This window comes from Gigantopelta aegis, chromosome 2 (genome assembly GCF_016097555.1).
Source record: "Gigantopelta aegis isolate Gae_Host chromosome 2, Gae_host_genome, whole genome shotgun sequence".
Lineage (NCBI taxonomy): Eukaryota > Metazoa > Mollusca > Gastropoda > Neomphalida > Peltospiridae > Gigantopelta > Gigantopelta aegis.
The window spans coordinates 28,953,942-28,973,941 of NC_054700.1; the positions used below are offsets into that span (position 1 = coordinate 28,953,942).

General features: G+C 39.6%; 1 protein-coding gene across 3 annotated transcripts in view; it reads right to left on the reverse strand.

The window, feature by feature from the left end:
* Positions 1 to 20,000, reverse strand: part of LOC121383527 (high affinity cAMP-specific and IBMX-insensitive 3',5'-cyclic phosphodiesterase 8B-like) — a 143,522-nt gene that overhangs the window by 14,008 nt on the left and 109,514 nt on the right. For all 3 annotated transcript variants that reach the window (XM_041513606.1, XM_041513616.1, XM_041513623.1), the window contains exons 4-11: positions 14,368 to 14,427; positions 12,044 to 12,101; positions 10,501 to 10,668; positions 5,798 to 5,938; positions 4,807 to 4,895; positions 4,336 to 4,412; positions 2,850 to 2,929; positions 663 to 833 (exon numbers count right to left, since the gene is read on the reverse strand). In XM_041513606.1, coding sequence (XP_041369540.1) covers positions 663 to 833; positions 2,850 to 2,929; positions 4,336 to 4,412; positions 4,807 to 4,895; positions 5,798 to 5,938; positions 10,501 to 10,668; positions 12,044 to 12,101; positions 14,368 to 14,427 — 844 coding nt within the window. The remainder of the gene's footprint in view (positions 1 to 662; positions 834 to 2,849; positions 2,930 to 4,335; positions 4,413 to 4,806; positions 4,896 to 5,797; positions 5,939 to 10,500; positions 10,669 to 12,043; positions 12,102 to 14,367; positions 14,428 to 20,000) is intronic.

Here is a 20,000-nt window from a genome sequence, read left to right on the forward strand (position 1 = left end):
CGCTCTGATTAAAACGGTTAGCAAACATGTTGTGGTAATATCGGCTATAACGATTTTTTCAATAACCCAAAGTCGATATCGTGATAACACGCTTCAGATAGGGTAATGATATCTGCTGGATTTGTCAGTTGTACTAATGTGTTTGGATCAATATGATTGTGTTCACATTTATTGACGATGGTTAACTGACAGCGGCCGATAGAAAGACCTGCCAAACAAATATCATTTCATTACATAGATAACCGAAACTGCATACCGAAAGAAAGAAGGAAATGTTTTTATTTAACGACGCACTCAACACATTTTATTATCGGTTATATGGCGTCGGACATATGGTTAAGGACCACACACGGAAGAAACCCGCTGTCGCCACTTCATGGGCTACTCTTTTCGATTAGCAGCAAGGGATCTTTTATAAGCACCATCCCATAGACAGGATAGCACATACCACGGCCGTTGATGTACCAGTCGTCTTGCACTGGCTGGAACGAGAAATAGCCCAATGGGTCCACTGACGGGAATCGATCCTAGACCGGCCGGACACAATTACGAAGCCACTTACGGAAAAGACCCCCCACCCCCCATCCCCCACCCACATACACACTCCCCACCAACCAGGACCTGCCTCTTCTTGTTACGGACACAATTATGAATCCACTTACGGACACGAGTCCTCCCACCAGGTCACTCGTCATGGGATCCTCGTCCTGCATCTGCTGGGTCAGGTACGGGGAGTAGAGCTCGCTTGTGCGCAGGATCTCCACCACCTTGTCCAGCACCTGCACCACCGACAGTGGGCAGCTCTCCTGGACAGTGTTGATTAGGTTAATAACCTGCAAATATCACATACATGTAATATCTTGTGGACAGTGTTGATTAGGTTAATAACCTGCAAGTATCACATACATGTAATATCTTGTGGACAGTGTTGGTTAGTTAATAACCTGCAAGTAACACACACATGTAATATCTCCTGGACAGTGTTGATTAGGTTAATAACCTGCAAATATCACATACATGTAATATCTCCTGGACAGTGTTGATTAGGTTAATAACCTGCAAATATCACATACATGTAATATCTCCTGGACAGTGTTGATTAGGTTAATAACCTGCAAATATCACATACATGTAATATCTTGTGGACAGTGTTGATTAGGTTAATAACCTGCAAATATCATCACATACATGTAATATCTCCTGGACAGTGTTGATTAGGTTAATAGCCTGCAAGTAACACATACATGTAATATCTCCTGGACAGTGTTGATTAGGTTAATAACCTGCAAGTAACACATACATGTAATATCTCCTGGACAGTCTTGATTAGGTTAATAACCTGCAAGTAACACATACATGTAATATCTCCTGGACAGTGTTGATTAGGTTAATAACCTGCAAGTAACACATACATGTAATATCTCCTGGACAGTGTTGGTTAGGTTAATAACCTGCAAGTAACACATACATGTAATATTTACTGGACAGTGTCCATTAGGTTAATAACCTGCAAGTAACACATACATGTAATATCTATTGAACAGTGTTGATTAGGTTAATAACCTGCAGGAAACATAAATATCAATGTATACTATTGATATCTAAGAAAGAAAGAAAGAAATGTTTTAATTAACGACGCACTCAACACATTTTATTTACGGTTATATGGCGTCGGACATATGGTTAAGGACCACACAGATTTTTGAGAGGAAACCCGCTGTCGCCACTTCATGGGCTACTCTTTCCGATTAGCAGCAAGGGATCTTTTATTTGCGCTTCCCACAGGCAGGATAGCACAAACCATGGCCTTTGTTGAACCAGTTATGGATCACTGGTCGGTGCAAGTGGTTTACACCTACCCATTGAGCCTTGCGGAGCACTCACTTAGGGTTTGGAGTCGGTATCTGGATTAAAAATCCCATGCCTCGACTGGGATCCGAACCCAGTACCTACCAGCCTGTAAACTGATGGCCTAACCACGACGCCACCGAGGCCGGTCTATTAATATCTACTACACTGTGTTGATTAAATATATAACCTGTAAAGAACACCCTTGGGCCAGAGTAGCTATTAATTATAAAAATGTATTATTTTCCCTTTTAACACACAGAAGCAGGTCCCTATTTCAGTGTTACATAGAATTAACCAACAACCTGGAAACAAGACTTGACCACTGATAACAATAACACATGATTTTACTACCACTGTAGTTGTGTCTGTATTTTGCTTTAGTAAATTTCTTGTTTTTTTAAAATATGGTGTGATGGGATTGCAACTTTCAGTTAATAGCACAAGACAAATAAGGTCCACAGTAGTGCAAGCTTTATTGAAGAGGAACGGAAATGGGATGGGAATAGCAAGAGAAGGGAGGGAAGGGCCTGTGACTAAAGTGGTAGGATAAAGGGAAGGGTTCAAGGTGCAGGGAGTTGAACTTGAAGATGTCAAAGGATGGGAACTGCTTAGAGGATGACGAAAGGAAAGCAAGGCGTGGGAAGGTGAGCAAGGCATGGGAAGGTGAGCAAGGCATGGGAAGGTGAGCAAGGCATGGGAAGGTGAGCAAGAAGGGGAAGGAAGGAAGGAAGGAAATGTTGTACTTAACGACGCACTCAACACATTTCATTTACGATTATAAGGCGTCGGTCATATGGCTAAGGACCACATAGATATTGATGGAGGAAACCCGCTGTTGCCACTTCATTGGCTACTCTTTTCGAATAGCAGCAAGGGGAAAGAGGGAAGGAAGAGGAAAGGCCAGTGTAATGGAAGGGAGAAGGGAAGTGGTGCCAGAAGGGCAACACAGATGTTTAAATAGTGAAATCGTATCATAATCCACTCCATACTATACATACTTTTGTAATGGGGGCCTCTATGGAGACCGAATGCATCCTTGCTATGGATTCACGTCTCTTTGGCATGGTGTGGATTCCTCCTGAAACAAATTCGAGAATCCACATGAAGCTCCTTAATCAAATCACAATCCAGACTGTGTGAATATCAATACAAGTAAGACATTTTTATTCCAATCATCTTGATTTAATGGGTTTCAGCGAGCGTTGGTAATTTTGTTGGTAATATTATCGTCATTGCTCATCAACAATTTATTGTCCATCAACATCCTGATCCCATGTTATGAGTTTCATATTAGTGATTTGGATTTCGATATACAGTTCCGATGCAGATAATAGTCACCTAAGCTGTTTACAAATGCAATCAAAGACATCACTGTTCAATACCCTTGTTGGAACATTTTAAACCACGATTATATACTCTTCAAAAAAGGTAGCGGAACTCTAATAAAAAATTTACACTTGCTCAATATACTATGAGAGATCACTTATTACCACTATTTCTACTAGAACACAGCAAAGTATATTTTATATGCAGCATTCCATAGACAGGATATTACATACCATGTTTTTCTGATATCCCAGTGAAGACTATATATGAATTATAACATGTCTGACATCCATTTGCTGATAATTAGTATATCAATGTGCTCTAGCGGTGTCGTTAAACAAAACAAACTTTAATAGCAGTATGCAATTTTTTTGAGTCTATTTTGTGGACTAGTGTTTACATGAGAGGTTTGCATGGAATAGTTTGACAAACCGTTTAAAAGATGACGGGACTATTAGTTACACGAGAGGTTTATTGGTGTGGACTAGTTTGACAAACCGTTTGGTAGCTGACTGCACCATTGTTTACATGATAGGTGTATTGGTGTGGACTAGTTTGACAAACCGTTTGGTAGCTGACTGCACTATTGTTTACATGATAGGTGTATTGGTGTGGACTAGTTTGACAAACCGTTTGGTAGCTGACTGCACTATTGTTTACATGATAGGTGTATTGGTGTGGACTAGTTTGACAAACCGTTTGGTAGCTGACTGCACTATTGTTTACATGATAGGTGTATTGGTGTGGAATAGTTTGACAAACCGTTTGGTAGCTGACTGCACTATTGTTTACATGATAGGTGTATTGGTGTGGACTAGTTTGACAAACCGTTTGGTAGCTGACTGCACTATTGTTTACATGATAGGTGTATTGGTGTGGAATAGTTTGACAAATCGTTTGGTAGCTGACCCGACTATTGGTTACATGACATACTTATTTACGTGGAATAGTTTGACAAACCGTTTGGTAGTTCAATGGACTATTGGTTACATGACAGACTTATTTACGTGGAATAGTTTGACAAACCGTTTGGTAGTTCAATGGACTATTGGTTACATGACAGACTTATTTACGTGGAATAGTTTGACAAACCGTTTGGTAGCTGACTGGACTATTGTTTACATGAGAGGTTTATTTGTGTGGAATAGTTTGACAAACCATTTGGTAGCTGACTGCAATCGAGATCCTTCACATGATCAGGAGAAGTCTTCACAGACACGAATTGGAAGATCTTCCTAGAAACAAAACAAAGAAATACATGTTTAACACGTGAAAAGTACCCTCCTGGTCCCAGCATTGTAAAATAAACCAGTGACACCTACCCAGGCCTTGACCGTAACCTTTAGTGGTAGCAAACTGGGCCACCAGGTTTTAAAATCTGATAGCCCTCAGTAACTATTGGTAGCCCCATAATTTTAGTAAATTTAAAAATAGAGAAAAATAAACCCGTGGCACCTACCCTCCTGGTTTTAGTATTATAAAATAAATATGTGACACACGTCCCCTCCTCTTCCAAGAACTGTAAAATAAACCTGTGACACCTACCCTCCTGGTCCTAGTATTGTAAAATAAACCAATGACACGTACCCTCCTGGTTCTAGAATTGTAAAATAAACCTGTGATACGTACCCTCCTGGTCCTAGAATTGGCGCCAGTCGACAGTGATGCGGTACAGTGTCGCCACTTTTCCGTCGAGTGTGATACGTGCCTTCCCAATACTATATTCATTAAAACAAAACAAATATAAGGCTTCTTTTGATGAACAAATAAGAAAATATGTATAACCTCTCTTACTGAAATACAATATCTATATCCTCTCTCACTGAAATACAATATCTATAACCTCTCTCACTGAAATACAATATATATAACCTCTCTCACTGAAATACAATATCTATACTATATCTCACTGAAATACATTATCTATAATTATAACACTGGAATGCAATATCTATAACCTCTCTCACTGAAATACAATATCTATAACCTCTCTCACTGAATACAATATCCATAATTTATCTCGTTGAAATACAATATCTATAACCTCTCTCACTAAAATGCAATATCTATAACCTCTCTCGCTGAAATACAATATCTATAACCTCTCTCACTGAAATACAATATCTATAACCTCTCTCACTGAAATACAATATCTATAACCTCTCTCACTGAAATACAATATATATATATATATATATATATATATATATATATATATATATATATATATAACCTCTCTCACTGAAAATAATGATAACAAAGGCATAAATTACGAAGCGAGTGGTAGAGAGGTTGATATTCATGGAAATATTTAAAATATTTTTGTCACAAAAAAGGAAGTTGTGACAAGATTATGAATTCCCACATGAATCAGTGTCATATGTCTTGTCTATAAAAGGACTACAAATCTACATAATACAAATGTACTGATACAGGTGTATGGACAAAGTCTTTCTATAAGTATTACGCACATGTAGCTCAATGCGCAACACTACATGCTTCATGACATGTAAACAAGACTTCCCCTTTTCCCGTATTTTTCTTTGAAGTCCAACTACCCACTCGCCAATCCTTCCCTTAACCACGCCCTTGACATGCGCAGACGGGGCTGCTATCTCACCTTGCCCTTCCTGAGCTGGCCGCTGATGGCCTCCAGTAGGTCCGGTTTGTTCTTGTCCGACTTGGTCAGCTCTCGGGCGTCTTGCCCCACGGCCTGCTCGCAGCTGTAACCCGTGATTCGCTCGAACGCGTGGTTCACGTACTGAAAGGCACAACACCGCACAGTTATATCAGTGGTGGATCTATGGGGAAGGCCAGGGGCCCGCCCCCTCCCCCTAAATTTTGCTATTTTTCAAAAAAGTTACGTTGGAAAATATGAGGAATCCCTTCGGGAACGTTTGTAGCCTTTGGCGACATGTCATTGCCTCTCCACCGCCCAACGTCCCCCAAATGAATTTTCTGAATCCGCCACTATATAACATCGATGCATTGAGGCAAAGAACACAGGAATCAAAGACATTAGTAGAAAACTATGGCGCAAATTCCAGCTGTCCGTAATCAATGTGCATAGCACATATATGTACTCCGCAATGTGTAACGTTGAATCACTTTCTATGCAAACAAGTTGCCTAATTTCCATGTATGCGTCTCTGCACGTGTGTGCCTATCTGTATCTGATCACTCTATGAATTACGTATGCGTATACACATACAGGTTATAAACAAATTGAATTGGCGCCAAAAAACTAAGTACATGTATTTACCATTTATTTCAAAACTGAGGATTGGAAAATGAAATTTTCTGTCCCAGGTCAGGTCACTGGCCACCCCAGAGATGGGACCTGAGACAGGCGTACCTGAAACCTTTAGGATATAGCAGCACGTTAATAGAGATCGGAGCTGAGCAAATGCAATTTAGTGAGTGTATTAATTTAAGGAAAAGATCAACTGTTTGCATTGGTTTCTGTTTGTTTTTCCGTTATCTGTAAGTGATATAAGGGTAAGGTATACCTCTGCTGTGAAGGCAATTGTACATTTTCAACCAAGAATATGTGAAGCACATAACTGTTTTATTTCAAAACTGATGGTTTTAAATACTAAATATAGTAGTGAATTTACCAATGTGGCTAGGGGATGGTACAGTATTCATCACTGACCCAGGGGTCGTGATAATAGCCATGGCGACTGACTGAATACCGTGACGCTTATCACAGTAGCACTGCATGATGGGTATTTCTCACCTGGTCCCGCCAAATTAACCACACCCGATCTCATTCTTTATTCTGTTTTTATCTGAACAACATCTAGCAATCAAAGATATCTGGACATACCATTTCACATGAGAGGTTTAGTGCAAACTAGAACAAGATGTCTGGTAAATGAATGTTTTATAATAACATATTTTAACTGTATATACTGATTATTGAATACCAGATCGTTATATTTTAGTTCATATAAAACAAATACAAATGCTGGAAGTACTGAAAGCTATAGGGTGTATACTACCAAATCAAATCCCATAGACGACAATAGTAACATATGCGGCTAAAACTCCTACCTGCAACGTATCAACCGACATAAACGCCACGGATATAAATACTACCACCCCTTACACTTAAAGTGAATCAGAAAAAAATGGGGGTCAAGTTGCTCGTTTCTGAGATAACGGGTAGCGTCTATGACTACCCTAGTTTCGCACAAAATTTGAGTACTTTTTTTTACAGGTACCCCATACATGTTTCAAGCACAAGGCTACTTGACACATTGGTACTAGATGAAATAAAATTGCACATTTATTTTACCCAGATGAAACTATTATTTTTTACAACCAACACACTCACATTTATAACCAATCACAGGACTTGTGGTGTTCACTTCTCTATCAAAAGTTGGGTGCACCTCGAACTTTGACCCAGCCGGAAGTTATTTGGTATAGTACTACCTATAGGGACCAACTCCCTGAACAAGAGAAATGAACTTATATCCAAATGCCGACACCCACCCACATGGATTAACACAGCCACCGAAAAAGAATAGCCCGTACCCACTGCACCTGTTGTGACGTCTCTGCTTCATGACGTAACGACAGGGCAGTTACACGTTACCTCATGATCGCTCATAGCGTGAAACTTTAAGTTGTTACAAAAGGTATAACGTATATATATTTATACTGGCTCCCCAAGAGGTAGAGCACTATACCAGCCATACCAGGAGGAATACTGTATTGTGTATATATACATACATATACATACACATACACATACACATACACATACATATACATATACATATGTATACATATACATATATATATATATATATATATATATATATATATATATATATATATATATATATAGTATAATATAATATAATATAATATATAATATAATATAATATAATACACACACACACACACACACACACACACACACACACACACACACACACACACACGCACACACAGACAGACACACACATATAAACACATGTATTTGTTATCAGTGTTCGAATTAAGCAGTTGTCCGTTTGTCCGAACTAGTAAAAATCTGCTCGGACAAGCAACAGGTACCAGGAGACAAGTGAAAATGTTCAATGCAGTTTCATTTTGAGCAATCAAATTTAATGTCATTGCACTTGAATAAAACTAACAACTTATTTGGACAAGTAAAAGTATTGGTGGACAAGTAGATTTCCAGATATATTTGTCTGGTGGACTAGTGAAAGTATTGGTGGACAAGTAGCTTTCTAGATATATTTGTCCAGTGGACTAGTGAAAGTATTGGTGGACAAGTAGATTTCTAGATATATTTGTCCAGTGGACTAGTGAAAGTATTGGTGGACAAGTAGATTTCTAGATATATTTGTCCGGTAGACTAGTAAAAATTTCTGCTTATTTCCATCACTGGTCATGAATGAATGAATGGATCATCGAATATGCATATTATTTTAAACACGACTATAAGAAATGTATTATTGCTACTGCCGATTTTTTTAAATATAAAAAAAAGAAAGAAATGTTTTATTTAACGACGCACTCAACACATTTTATTTACGGTTATATGGCGTCAGACATATGGTTAAGGACAACACAGATTTTGAGAGGAAACCCGCTGTCGCTACTACATGGGCTACTCTTTCCGATTAGCAGCAAGGGATCTTTTATTTGCGCTTCCCACAGGCAGGATAGCACAAACCATGGCCTTTGTTGAACCAGTTATGAATCACTGGTCGGTGCAAGTGCTTTACACCTACCCATTGAGCCTTGCTGAGCACTCACTCAGGGTTTGGAGTCAGTATCTGGATTAAAAATCCCATGCCTCGACTGGGATCCGAACCCAGTACCTACCAGCCTGTAGACCGATGGCCTAACCACGACGCCACCGAGGGCAGTTTTTTACATATAGTCATCTTTGAATAAATGAACCTACGAGGAAGACAATCTTCTTCACTACCCGAGGTTACGTGTATGTTCATTATTCACTATGAATACGAATATTTAGTTTAATTTTGTGAAATGAAATGCGTCTTAAATCTCAAAGAGACTGTTTTGCATTGTACGATGTCTCGCACTAATAAACGTTTGTAACGCCTAATGTTACATATTAAATATATTTTCGTGTTTAGAATATCAGTGTCTCTAAATTCATTGTGTGTCGGAATGTTCTAAAATAACCCAGATATATTTATTAAAGGGATATTCCTGAGTTTGCTATATTGTAAGATGTTTCCGACTAATAAAATATTTCTACGATTAAACTTACATATTAAATATATTTTCTTGTTTAGAATATCATTGTTTGTATATTCAATGTCTTTTTGGTCGTCTTAATATTTGTAAGAAGCTCAAACGTACGAAAAAATATATTTTAGGAAATAAAATGAAATTTAACCTAGTACAAATATTAGAACGATCAGAAACACGTTTAATATATAGTCATTAATATTTGATGCAGAAAAATATATTTGATATGTAATAACAATCGTCAAAAAGTTTCTGTTAGTCGATAACATATTTAAAATTGGGGGGGGGGGGGCGGGCGGGACGTAGCTCAGTGGTACAGCACTCGCTCGATGTGCGGTCGGTCTGGGATCGATCCCCGTCGGTGGGCCCATTGGGCTATTTCTTGTCACAGCCAGTGCACCACGACTGGTATAACAAAGGCCGTGGTATGTGCTATCCTGTCTGTGGGATGGTGCATATAAAATATCCCTTGCTGCTAATCGATAACAGTAGCCCATGAAGTGGCGACAGCGGGTTTCCTCTCTCAATAGCTGTGTGGTCCTTAACCATATGTCTGACGCCATATAACCGTAATTAAAATGTGTTGAGTGCGTCTTTCTTTCTTTCTTTAAAATTGCAGCAAACTCAGGAATGTCCCTTTAAGTATTTATAGTCGTTAAAAAGCCTTTGTTAGTCAACAACAACTCAACAATGGCAGCAAACTCAGGACAGTCCCTTTTTAGCGACAGACACTAGTTCTAAAACACTACGATGCATTTTCCCATTATTAAAGCCGGTTTTGATCATTGCAGTTAAAATTACTCACATTTTATTATTTAGAATATTAATTTCCATACACCTGAAGTGGTTCTTGTCATCCAAAATGCATTTTTTTTTAATTCTAAAAACGCACGTTCCTCTGAGAAGTACTGGCTATCAATCTCAGGCTCTAGTCTATTTTTGGACAGTACTTCCCCGTTAAAACACAACAGACTTTAGCTTCTCTCCGTTTTAACTTAATGTTCATTTTCACGGGCTGAAACTAGGGATTGCACCTTTAATAAATAGGTAGTGAACTGGTTATATACATTTCTTTCATACCTGGATCTCATTGTCTTCATTCGTGATCTCGACGACGTCGGAGACGTTATTGAGTGCTGTGAACAACGCCTTGCCCGCTCGCTGCTTGAGTTGGCAGCGCACGTCATTGTGCTCGAGCGTCAGCAATTCATTGCTGCATGCACCAATGTTGACGTTCTCCGTGTACCTCTGGAAATAGTACATATAAACTATATTACACGATATGAGCTTTATCACACGACCGTATTACACACGCTGCAGTCATCTACGAGCTTTATCACACGTCAATATTACACGTGCTGCAGTCATCTACGAGCTTTATCACACGACAGTATTACACACGCTGCAGTCATCTACGAGCTTTATTACATGACATTATTACATGTGCTGCAGTCATCTACGAGCTTTATTACATGACATTATTACACGTGCTGCAGTCATCTACGAGCTTTATTACATGACATTATTACACGTGCTGCACTCATCTACGAGCTTTATTACATGACATTATTACACGTGCTGTAGTCATCAACGAGCTTTATCACACGACTATTACACGTGCTGCAGTCAACTACGAGCTTTATCACACGACTATTACACGTGCTGCAGTCAACTACGAGCTTTATCACATGACAGTATTACACGTGCTGCAGTCATCTACGAGCTTTATCACACGACTATTACACGTGCTGCAGTCAACTACGAGCTTTATCACACGACTATTACACGTGCTGCAGTCAACTACGAGCTTTATTACATGACAGTATTACACGTGCTGCAGTCATCTACGAGCTTTATCACACGCTATATTGGTGGAGAGAGAGAGAGAGAGAGAGAGAGAGAGAGAGAGAGAGAGAGAGAGAGAGAGAGAGAGAGAGAGAGAGAGAGAGAGAGAGAGAGAGAGAGAGATGTAATAGGGTTGGGAAAATCGAGTTCCTTACTCATTACCAAATTTGGTATAATTAGCAATTTTGATAAAATTATGGATTTACTGGTATTTAAAAACAAAATTCCATCACCCATGTTCTGTTGCTGAGAAAATCATGTACACGTTTAGTGTTGTCAAATGTATGCAAACAATGTTTTGATTCGTCAAATGAAAGGTCATATCATAGTATGTTTTCAAGGATTTTAGGTTTTTTTTTTTTTTTACAAATTATGTATAATCTGAAAGTTGACATTTTGACCTGGTTATCACTTTAATAGTTGTCATTTTGACTGTTCACATTTTTACCACTGACATTTTGACCGTTGGCATTTTTTACCATTGGCATTTTGACCGTTGACATTTTGTCCTACATCCAACTGAAACAGCCTGGAGAGGGCACACCCCAACGCCATTTATACAAACCTCGCTTTTGTAAGCTGTTTTACATTGTGCTGCTAAAGAAATGAGCTTGTCACCGACCTTACTAAGTAAAAAAATCGCGTGTATCCCCAGAACACCAGTTTTGTTATCAGTATTAAACATACTATTTATAACTACCTCCCATCCGATTCTACTCTCGTGTGCCTAGAATAGCGTGCTTGATTAGATAAAAAGACTAATATAGGATACCCTTACCCTGTTGAAGCCTGCTTTTAGCAAGTGACATATGGATGGCTCTTCCTTTTCGCTTGTGCTGCAATAACAATAACACATATACAGTAGAATCTCATTGGCTCGAACGCCCAACGGTCGAACCTACCGGTATTCTCGAACCAAGAACAAAGTCACTATTTTTCTCTCTATTAAACCCTTTATTTTGGTGCTGATTGGTCGAATACCCCTGGGGTCGAACAGAAGCTTTCTCTCGAACCAGTTTATTGGTCCGAACTCTAAAATTGAACATATTTAGCTCGAACGGCTACGTCTATCCGAAGAAAAAAAAAAAAAAATTACGTATAATTTGTTTCGTCAACCCTTTCACGCTTATTGTGTTGTTTATTTAGCACCTATCGGTAATTATCTTTCAGGTACAGACAATTGTAATGCGGTAATCGTTAGATGAATGAACCTTGCAAGTAAAATCCAATCAACTCATGAGTCAATCGGATCATCTCGCCCAGCCGGTTTTAGGGAAACATGCGAGGTTGTCCGATTGATTTCTGTGTTACAGAAGCACCCGACAACAGCCGAATGCATGGTTCGAACTACCCGATGTGTCGAACAGACTTTGATGCACCGACAGTGTTCGAACCAATGAGATTCTACTGTATTTGAAAACAGAACAAAGGAGCTTGAAGCTCTAGTGGCAAATGAGCATGTAAATACTATACCCAGAATGTTATTATGTATGCATGTATGTATGTATGTATGTATGTATATATGTATTTATTTATTTATTTATTTATTTATTTATTTTAATACACTACTATCCCCTTTCTTTCTTCTCCTTTTGATTTTCATTTCATTTCTCCTTCCATCTGTCCACGTGTTTACTTTCCATGTCTACTACCCAAGCCCATGGCACTCTTAACAGCGGCACACGCTTGTTTTATGTAACCACTCGTGTCACACATCTGCCCATGTCCCGTCAATTTTTGCCGTGGCCTTATTCTAACCACTTTGAAGCACTGACGGATCCAAAAGGTGGGTTACATGGGTTACGTAACCCAACACCACCAACACCCGTTCTTTTAAATGACTTTTTAAAGTCACCATACACAATATAAAACACTAACCTGCCGTGAAAACGTGTCTCTGGGCATCTTTACTCCAAAATATCCCGGAAGCATACCCGAATCCCCTTACAGATTAGGCTTTCTTTGGGAGCTCTGCTCATTTGTCTTCGATAAACCCAAATTGTCACTTTTTAGAACGCTGTGGCCACCTTCTTTACAAATGTTTTGATACGGCCCTACCGAGTGTTTAATAGTCATGTCAAGCTTTAAATGTACTGCAACCACCCGATACGCAGCTCTGCTAGTGAGGGTCTTTAGTTAGTGCCGTGGGTTAGACCAGCTTTATTAGCGGTAGAAGACGCTGGTGCCAGGTGGATCTACGGAAGTGCACATGCAAAGATACTGCACTGTGACGATATGGACATCGCAAAAGATAGTCTGAGTCGGAACCATGGTGGAACAAGAATAAAACAATTCTAGACCTGTTTTCGTGGAAACCGGTTCTACCGTAGGACTGTTCTAGATCTGTCCCCATGGAAACTAGTTCTACTTTAGGACTGTTCTAGACCTGAGCTCAAGGAAACCAATTCTACTTTAGGACTGTTATCGATCTGTCCCCATGGAAACCAGTTCTACTTTAGGACCTGTTGACTGGACCTCATGGGAACCAGTTCTACTTTAGGACTGGTCTCGATCTGTCCCCATGGAAACCAGTTCTACTTTAGGACTGTTCTAGTCCTGACCTCATGGGAACCAGTTCTACTTTAGGACTGGTCTAGACTTTACCTCATGGAAACCAATTCTACTTTAGGACTGTTCCAGATCTGTTCCTATGGAAAGCAGTTCTACTTTAGGACTGGTCTAGATCTGTCCCCATTGGAACCAGTTCTACTTTAGGACTGTTCTAGACCTGACCTCATGGAAACCAATTCTACCTCAGGGCTGTTCCAGAAGTAATCACATGTTTACTTCAGAGATTAGTCTAGATAAGCACGCACTAATCCACTGTTTATACTTGACAACAGCCGGCTTGTAATGTGAAACGAAATCCGATTTGTCTTCATGAAACGACATGCATTGAAAATAGAGACTTATTACTCATATTAATTCTCGTTTCAGAAGAATTTATTATAAACCATATTCCCCAGATTCGACTTCTAATCATATTTAGCGATTCAGAGAACCAGTGGCTTAAAATATTAATGATTTATTTACCATATTTCTGTTTCTAGTTCTGTGGGGGAGGTGTCGCTTGTTTGTCATAAGCTAGGCATTAGTACTTACTGTTTCTTTGTAACTGCTACAATCACTGTGTGCTCGCTTCGTTTCGTTGACCGTAAGCATCTGTAAAATAAGCAAACAAGGCATGAGTAAATAATCGCATTATTATTACACGAGTCGACACAATATGGGTTTTTTTTTACCCTATAAGTATTTGCAATTTCTATCATAATTCAGACCAAACAGTTATACACTGTACGTACATTTTAACCTCTCTAAATCTGAGAACCTCTCTTAAAACCCGATATTTGTCTTGGTCCAAGGGTGTCCGATTTAGCGGGGTTTCACTGTATACATAATTCGTTCTTAGTACCAAATATATGGGGGTGGCAATATCAAATGTTTAAAAAAAAAACCCAACGTGACATGGCTTATCGGAGAGATATGTAATATTTTGATGGAAACTCACAAGGGATCAGATAAATACTAACAGTGAATATGCACTGACTGTAACTAGAACTCTTATCTATAGTGTGAGGACGTTAACCGTGTTACGTGTACTGACTTTCATTCGCACATTCTTGACATTGAATCTTTGCAGATTATGTAACCTGAGACTGTGAGTTATTGCTAACACATTTGACCTCACAAGCAAACGTCACGGCCCATTCATGAATGTACTAGACGGTACTAGTGACTATACTACTTAATAAGTGAGCGTACGAGGCAGGGAAGGGGGTGGGGATTGGGAGGGGGGTGGCAGGGTCAAAACCTCAAAATCGGGCAAAAATGATAGTAATATTCGGGCAAAATGTTTTCAACCGAGAACATTTTACCATGTATTTCTATCATTCTACCATCAAAATTAGTTGTAATCTATGTAAAAATGCGCAGTGATTCGTTTGCAACCTTATATAACTGTTTGGTAGTAATGCTAATATGAATAAATGTTGTTATCCAGATTCGGGCATTGTCGTTTAATTCGGGCAAAAACCAGCCTGCCCCACCCCCTTACAAAAGCTGGAGCCCGTACGCCTATACTACTTATTTATTACTAAAAAGAAAGAAAGAAATGTTTTATTTAACGACGCACTCAGCACATTTTATTTACGGTTATATGGCGTAAGACATATGGTTAAGAACCACACAGATTTTGAGAGGAAACCCGCTGTCGCCACTACATGGGCTACTCTTCTGATTAGCAGCAAGGGATCTTTTATTTGCGCTTCCCACAGGCAGGATAGCACAAACCATGGCCTTTGTTGAACCAGTTATGATTCACTGGTCGGTGCAAGTGGTTTACACCTACCCACTGAGCCTTGCGGAGCACTCACTCAGGGTTTGGAGTCGGTATCTGGATTAAAAATCCCATGCCTTGACTGGGATCCGAACCCAGTACCTACCAGCCTGTAGATCGATGGCCTACCACGACGCCACCGATGCCGGTATATATTTATTACTATGTATTAATCGTCGTATATAGATAATAACTGGTTACTATCTTTAGATATCGAATTTATCCTGAGACGATTATAATGGCGAATGTCACAAGTCGCTTGAGGTGCTTGCATCGCAGGATCGAACCACCTTGGTGGATCCGTTCAACTGGTTTGATTTTTCTCGTTCCAACCAGTGCAACACAGCTGGTCAAATGCTGTGGTATGTGCTTTCCTGTCTGATGTTACATGTAAAACTCTCATTTCTCTCTGACTTTAATCACCGATCTCTATCGTTTCCTTGTGATCCTAATCAATAACCTCTGTCGTTTTTCTCTAACCATTAACCACCATTAGCATTTGTTATATCTCTCTGGCACTAACCATTACCCGTTACCACTTCCCTCTAATACTAACAATTAATGTCTGTCATTTCCTTCCGATAGGGGCGGGACGCAGCCCAGTGGTAAAGCGCTCGCTTGATGCGCGGTCGGTCTGGGATCGATCCCCGTCGGTGGGCCCATTGGGCTATTTCTCGCTCCAGCCAGTGCACCACGACTGGTATATCAAAGGCCGTGGTATGTGTTATCCTGTCTGTGGGGTGGCGCATATAAAAAAATCCCTTGCTGCTAATCGAAAAAGAGTAGCCCATGAAGTGGCGACAGCGGGTTTACTCTCTTAGTATCTGTGTGGTCCTTAACCATATGTCCGACGCCATATAACCGTAAATAAAATGCGTTGAGTGCGTCGTTAAATAAAACATTTCCTTCCTTCCTTCTTTCTGATGCTAAACATTAACAGGTAGTTTCCTCCTGATACTAACCATTAACATCTTTCATTTCTGACACTAACCATTAATGGTTATTTTTACCTCTGGTACTAACCATTAATGTTTGTCACTTCTGACACTAACATTAACCTCTGCAGTTACTTTCTGTTACTAATCATTAACCTCTGTAGTTACTTTCTGATACTAATCATTAATGTCTGTCATTTCTGACACTAACCATTAACCTCTGTAGTTACCCGCTGATATTAACTATTAACGTCCGTCATTTCTGACACTAACCATTAACCTCTGTAGTTACCCGCTGATATTAACCATTAACGTCCGTCAATGCTGACACTAACCATTAACCTCTGTGGTTACCCGCCGATATTAACCATCAACGTCCGTCGTTTCTAACACTAACCATTAACCTCTGTGGTCACCCGCCGATATTAACCATTAACGTCCGTCAATTCTGACACTAACCATTAACCTATGTGGTCACCCGCCGATATTAACCATTAACGTCCGTCAATTCTGGCAAAGGTGGCTGATCTCATTACTAATTTTCGTAGATCTGATATCAGCCAAGGCCATTTCCAGTCGAGGTGACCTTTCGTCGTCAACTGACATGCTTATTGACATACCAGGTAAACGATCTCTCGGCTGACGTTGGCTTTGGTCAGTCTGCTAATATTTATGTCTAACACGGAGTGCCTTTAAAGGGATATACCCTAGTTTCAACCCGTGAAAATTAACACTAAGTTTAGTTAATCTACAAACCTGTAACACATTTGGATAAAGTTACAATTGAGTGAAACATGAGTGTGACTTTGAAAAGGTGAAATACCCTCTAAAAATAGACTAAACCTCGACTCCATAACTGTAACTTCTCAAACGCACATGCTTTTTTAAAAAATATGAGAAATGCATTTTGTGATATTAAAAACACCAGGATGACAAAAAAACCCAAAAAACTTAGAATGTACGGAAATTGATAATCTAAGCAATAAAATCTAAGTAAAGTATGATTTAAGTTATTAAAAACGGTTACATTAGTCAAAAGTATGCATTAGTGTTTAAAACCTAGGGTATATCCCTTTAAGATACCGAGTACGTTAAATTGTGTGCCTTTAAAGAATGCATGTCTGAATCGATTAGTTGAAAAATAAATTTAACACATGAATCCAACAAATAAAAAATAAACAAAACTAGCCGCTAACTAAATAACGCGTTAATGCGTTTGGTCTGTGAAACATTGCTTTCCTTTTCTCCTAGCTAGTGCTGGCAACACGTTCCCGGTGCGGCGCAGCGGCGCTGGCTAGTTTTGCAATCATTATGCAGATTGGTTGCAAATCGCTGCTCCCGGGAGACAGGAGCTGACACAAAGACGCAGCATTAACGAGAATTTAGCGTCCAGTTCTTGCCAAACTGCGACAGGCCGCGCCGCGCGCCTATGCGCTAGAAGAATACCTAGGCGAGGAACAAACAGGGCACCATGTGTTCCATCAGTTATAATTACACTAGTTTTGTTCGGGTCACGTATAGGTAGCGCCCCCCCCCCCCCCCCCCACCCCACCCCCCTCCTTCGCTGACCACTATGTACTTTATTCACACGTTATTGACTACCTATAGAAAGGAAATGTTTTATTTAACGACGTACTCAACACATTTTATTTACGGTTATATGGCGTCGGACATAATATGGTTAAGGACCAGACATATATTGAGAGAGGATAATCCGCTGTCGCCACTTCATAGGCTACTCTTTTCCATTAGCAGCAAGGGATCTTTTATGCACCATCCCACAGACAGGATAACACATACCACGGCATTTGACGTGCCAGTCGTGGTGCACTGGCTGGAACGAGAAATAGCCCAATGGGCCCACCGACGGGGATCCATCTGGCTACCTATAGATGCTATATGTACGGTAGGCCTCCTACATGCAGTAGTTATATGCACACTTCTACTTTTTATGTTGATGATGATGATGATGATGATGATGATGATTATGATGCTTAAATTAGTATGGTGATGTAGAAAAAAACGATGATGATGATCAAGGCTAAATGATGATGGTTTGTCGTTGTTACGACATGGATAATGTTGATGGTGATGATGGTCGTGGTGATAACGATGACGACAATGACGATGATGATGTCTTGTAAAAGAAAACCAGTGACTGCCAGTGATGGTCCTCCCATTTGTCGTTAATGAAGTATAGACTGATTCATAGTTCTCAATAGAATAATCCCCGGGGCATTTCGTACTTAAAGGGATGATTTGGCAAAACTTTTGGACTGGTATGCATATTCAACGATATTTACTGCACATTATTGCTTAAATTCAACAAGTATATTGGCGATACGATAGTTACGTGATACTTAACGCGTTACATATGTGCTAAGTTAGAGTTAAGCTAGATTTACATTTCACCGCACAGTAATAAAGGGGTTTCTCAGCAGCAGAAAAAAAGTTTTGTTTTGTTTAACGACACCACTAGAGCACATTGATTAATAAATCATCGGCTATTGGATGTCAAACAGTTGCTCATTATGACATATAGTCTCAGAGAGGAAATCCGCTACATTTTTTCCGCTAGTAGCAAGGGATCTTTAATATGCACCATCCCACAGACAGAATAGCACATAGCACGGCCTTTGATATACCAGTCGTGCAGCAGTAGGAAATAACGAATACACAGTAATATAAGGGGTTTCTCGGCTACATAAAAAAGAACTTTATTACCGACTATCATTTTCCACCCCATTTCTCTCTCTCTCTCTCTCTCTCTCTCTCTCTCTCTCTCTCTCTCTTTCTAAACACCAAAATAGCCGCAGTTTAAAATAGTTGAACAGATATTGTTTTGTTTTTTTCACCTTTCAATATACCATTGACAAGCGTTCTGTCCTTGAAGTAGTACAATCTCTCCAGAGAATGCTACAAAGAATATCTGGTGTTTTTATTCGCCGTTATACATAACGTGATGTCGGCCTGCGAGCGCCTATTTTGATAATAATAGCTTCAGAGCGGACATACTTCCGGAATATTCCGTAAAAAAATCGTCATCATTGGTTTGAAAGATATTACATTGACAGTTCGATGGCGCATTGTCGTATTTGATTGTCATGATATTTGTCACGCAAATGAGAAGGAATGAACGATATTTTTCAATTATCGCTCGAACATGACACATAAAGACCTGATCACCAACTGATCTGATACAGCATCAATAACCGTGTTCTGGCACGTCGCATTATCACATGAGCTTCTGTTTCGAATTGCAATTTTGAGCGCCATGTTATAAAAAATATTGTTATTGTTCCATAACTGAAAGAGAACCATATTTGTGGTTAAAAGCGGTGTGGCACAGCAGTTGACGTACTAAATAACCCAGCAAAACATAACATTTAATTTGTCTCCAGTCCGAAAAACTAAACATCCTGTTACAATGGTCGCCGTGCCAAAAGTACTTCCACCAACTACAA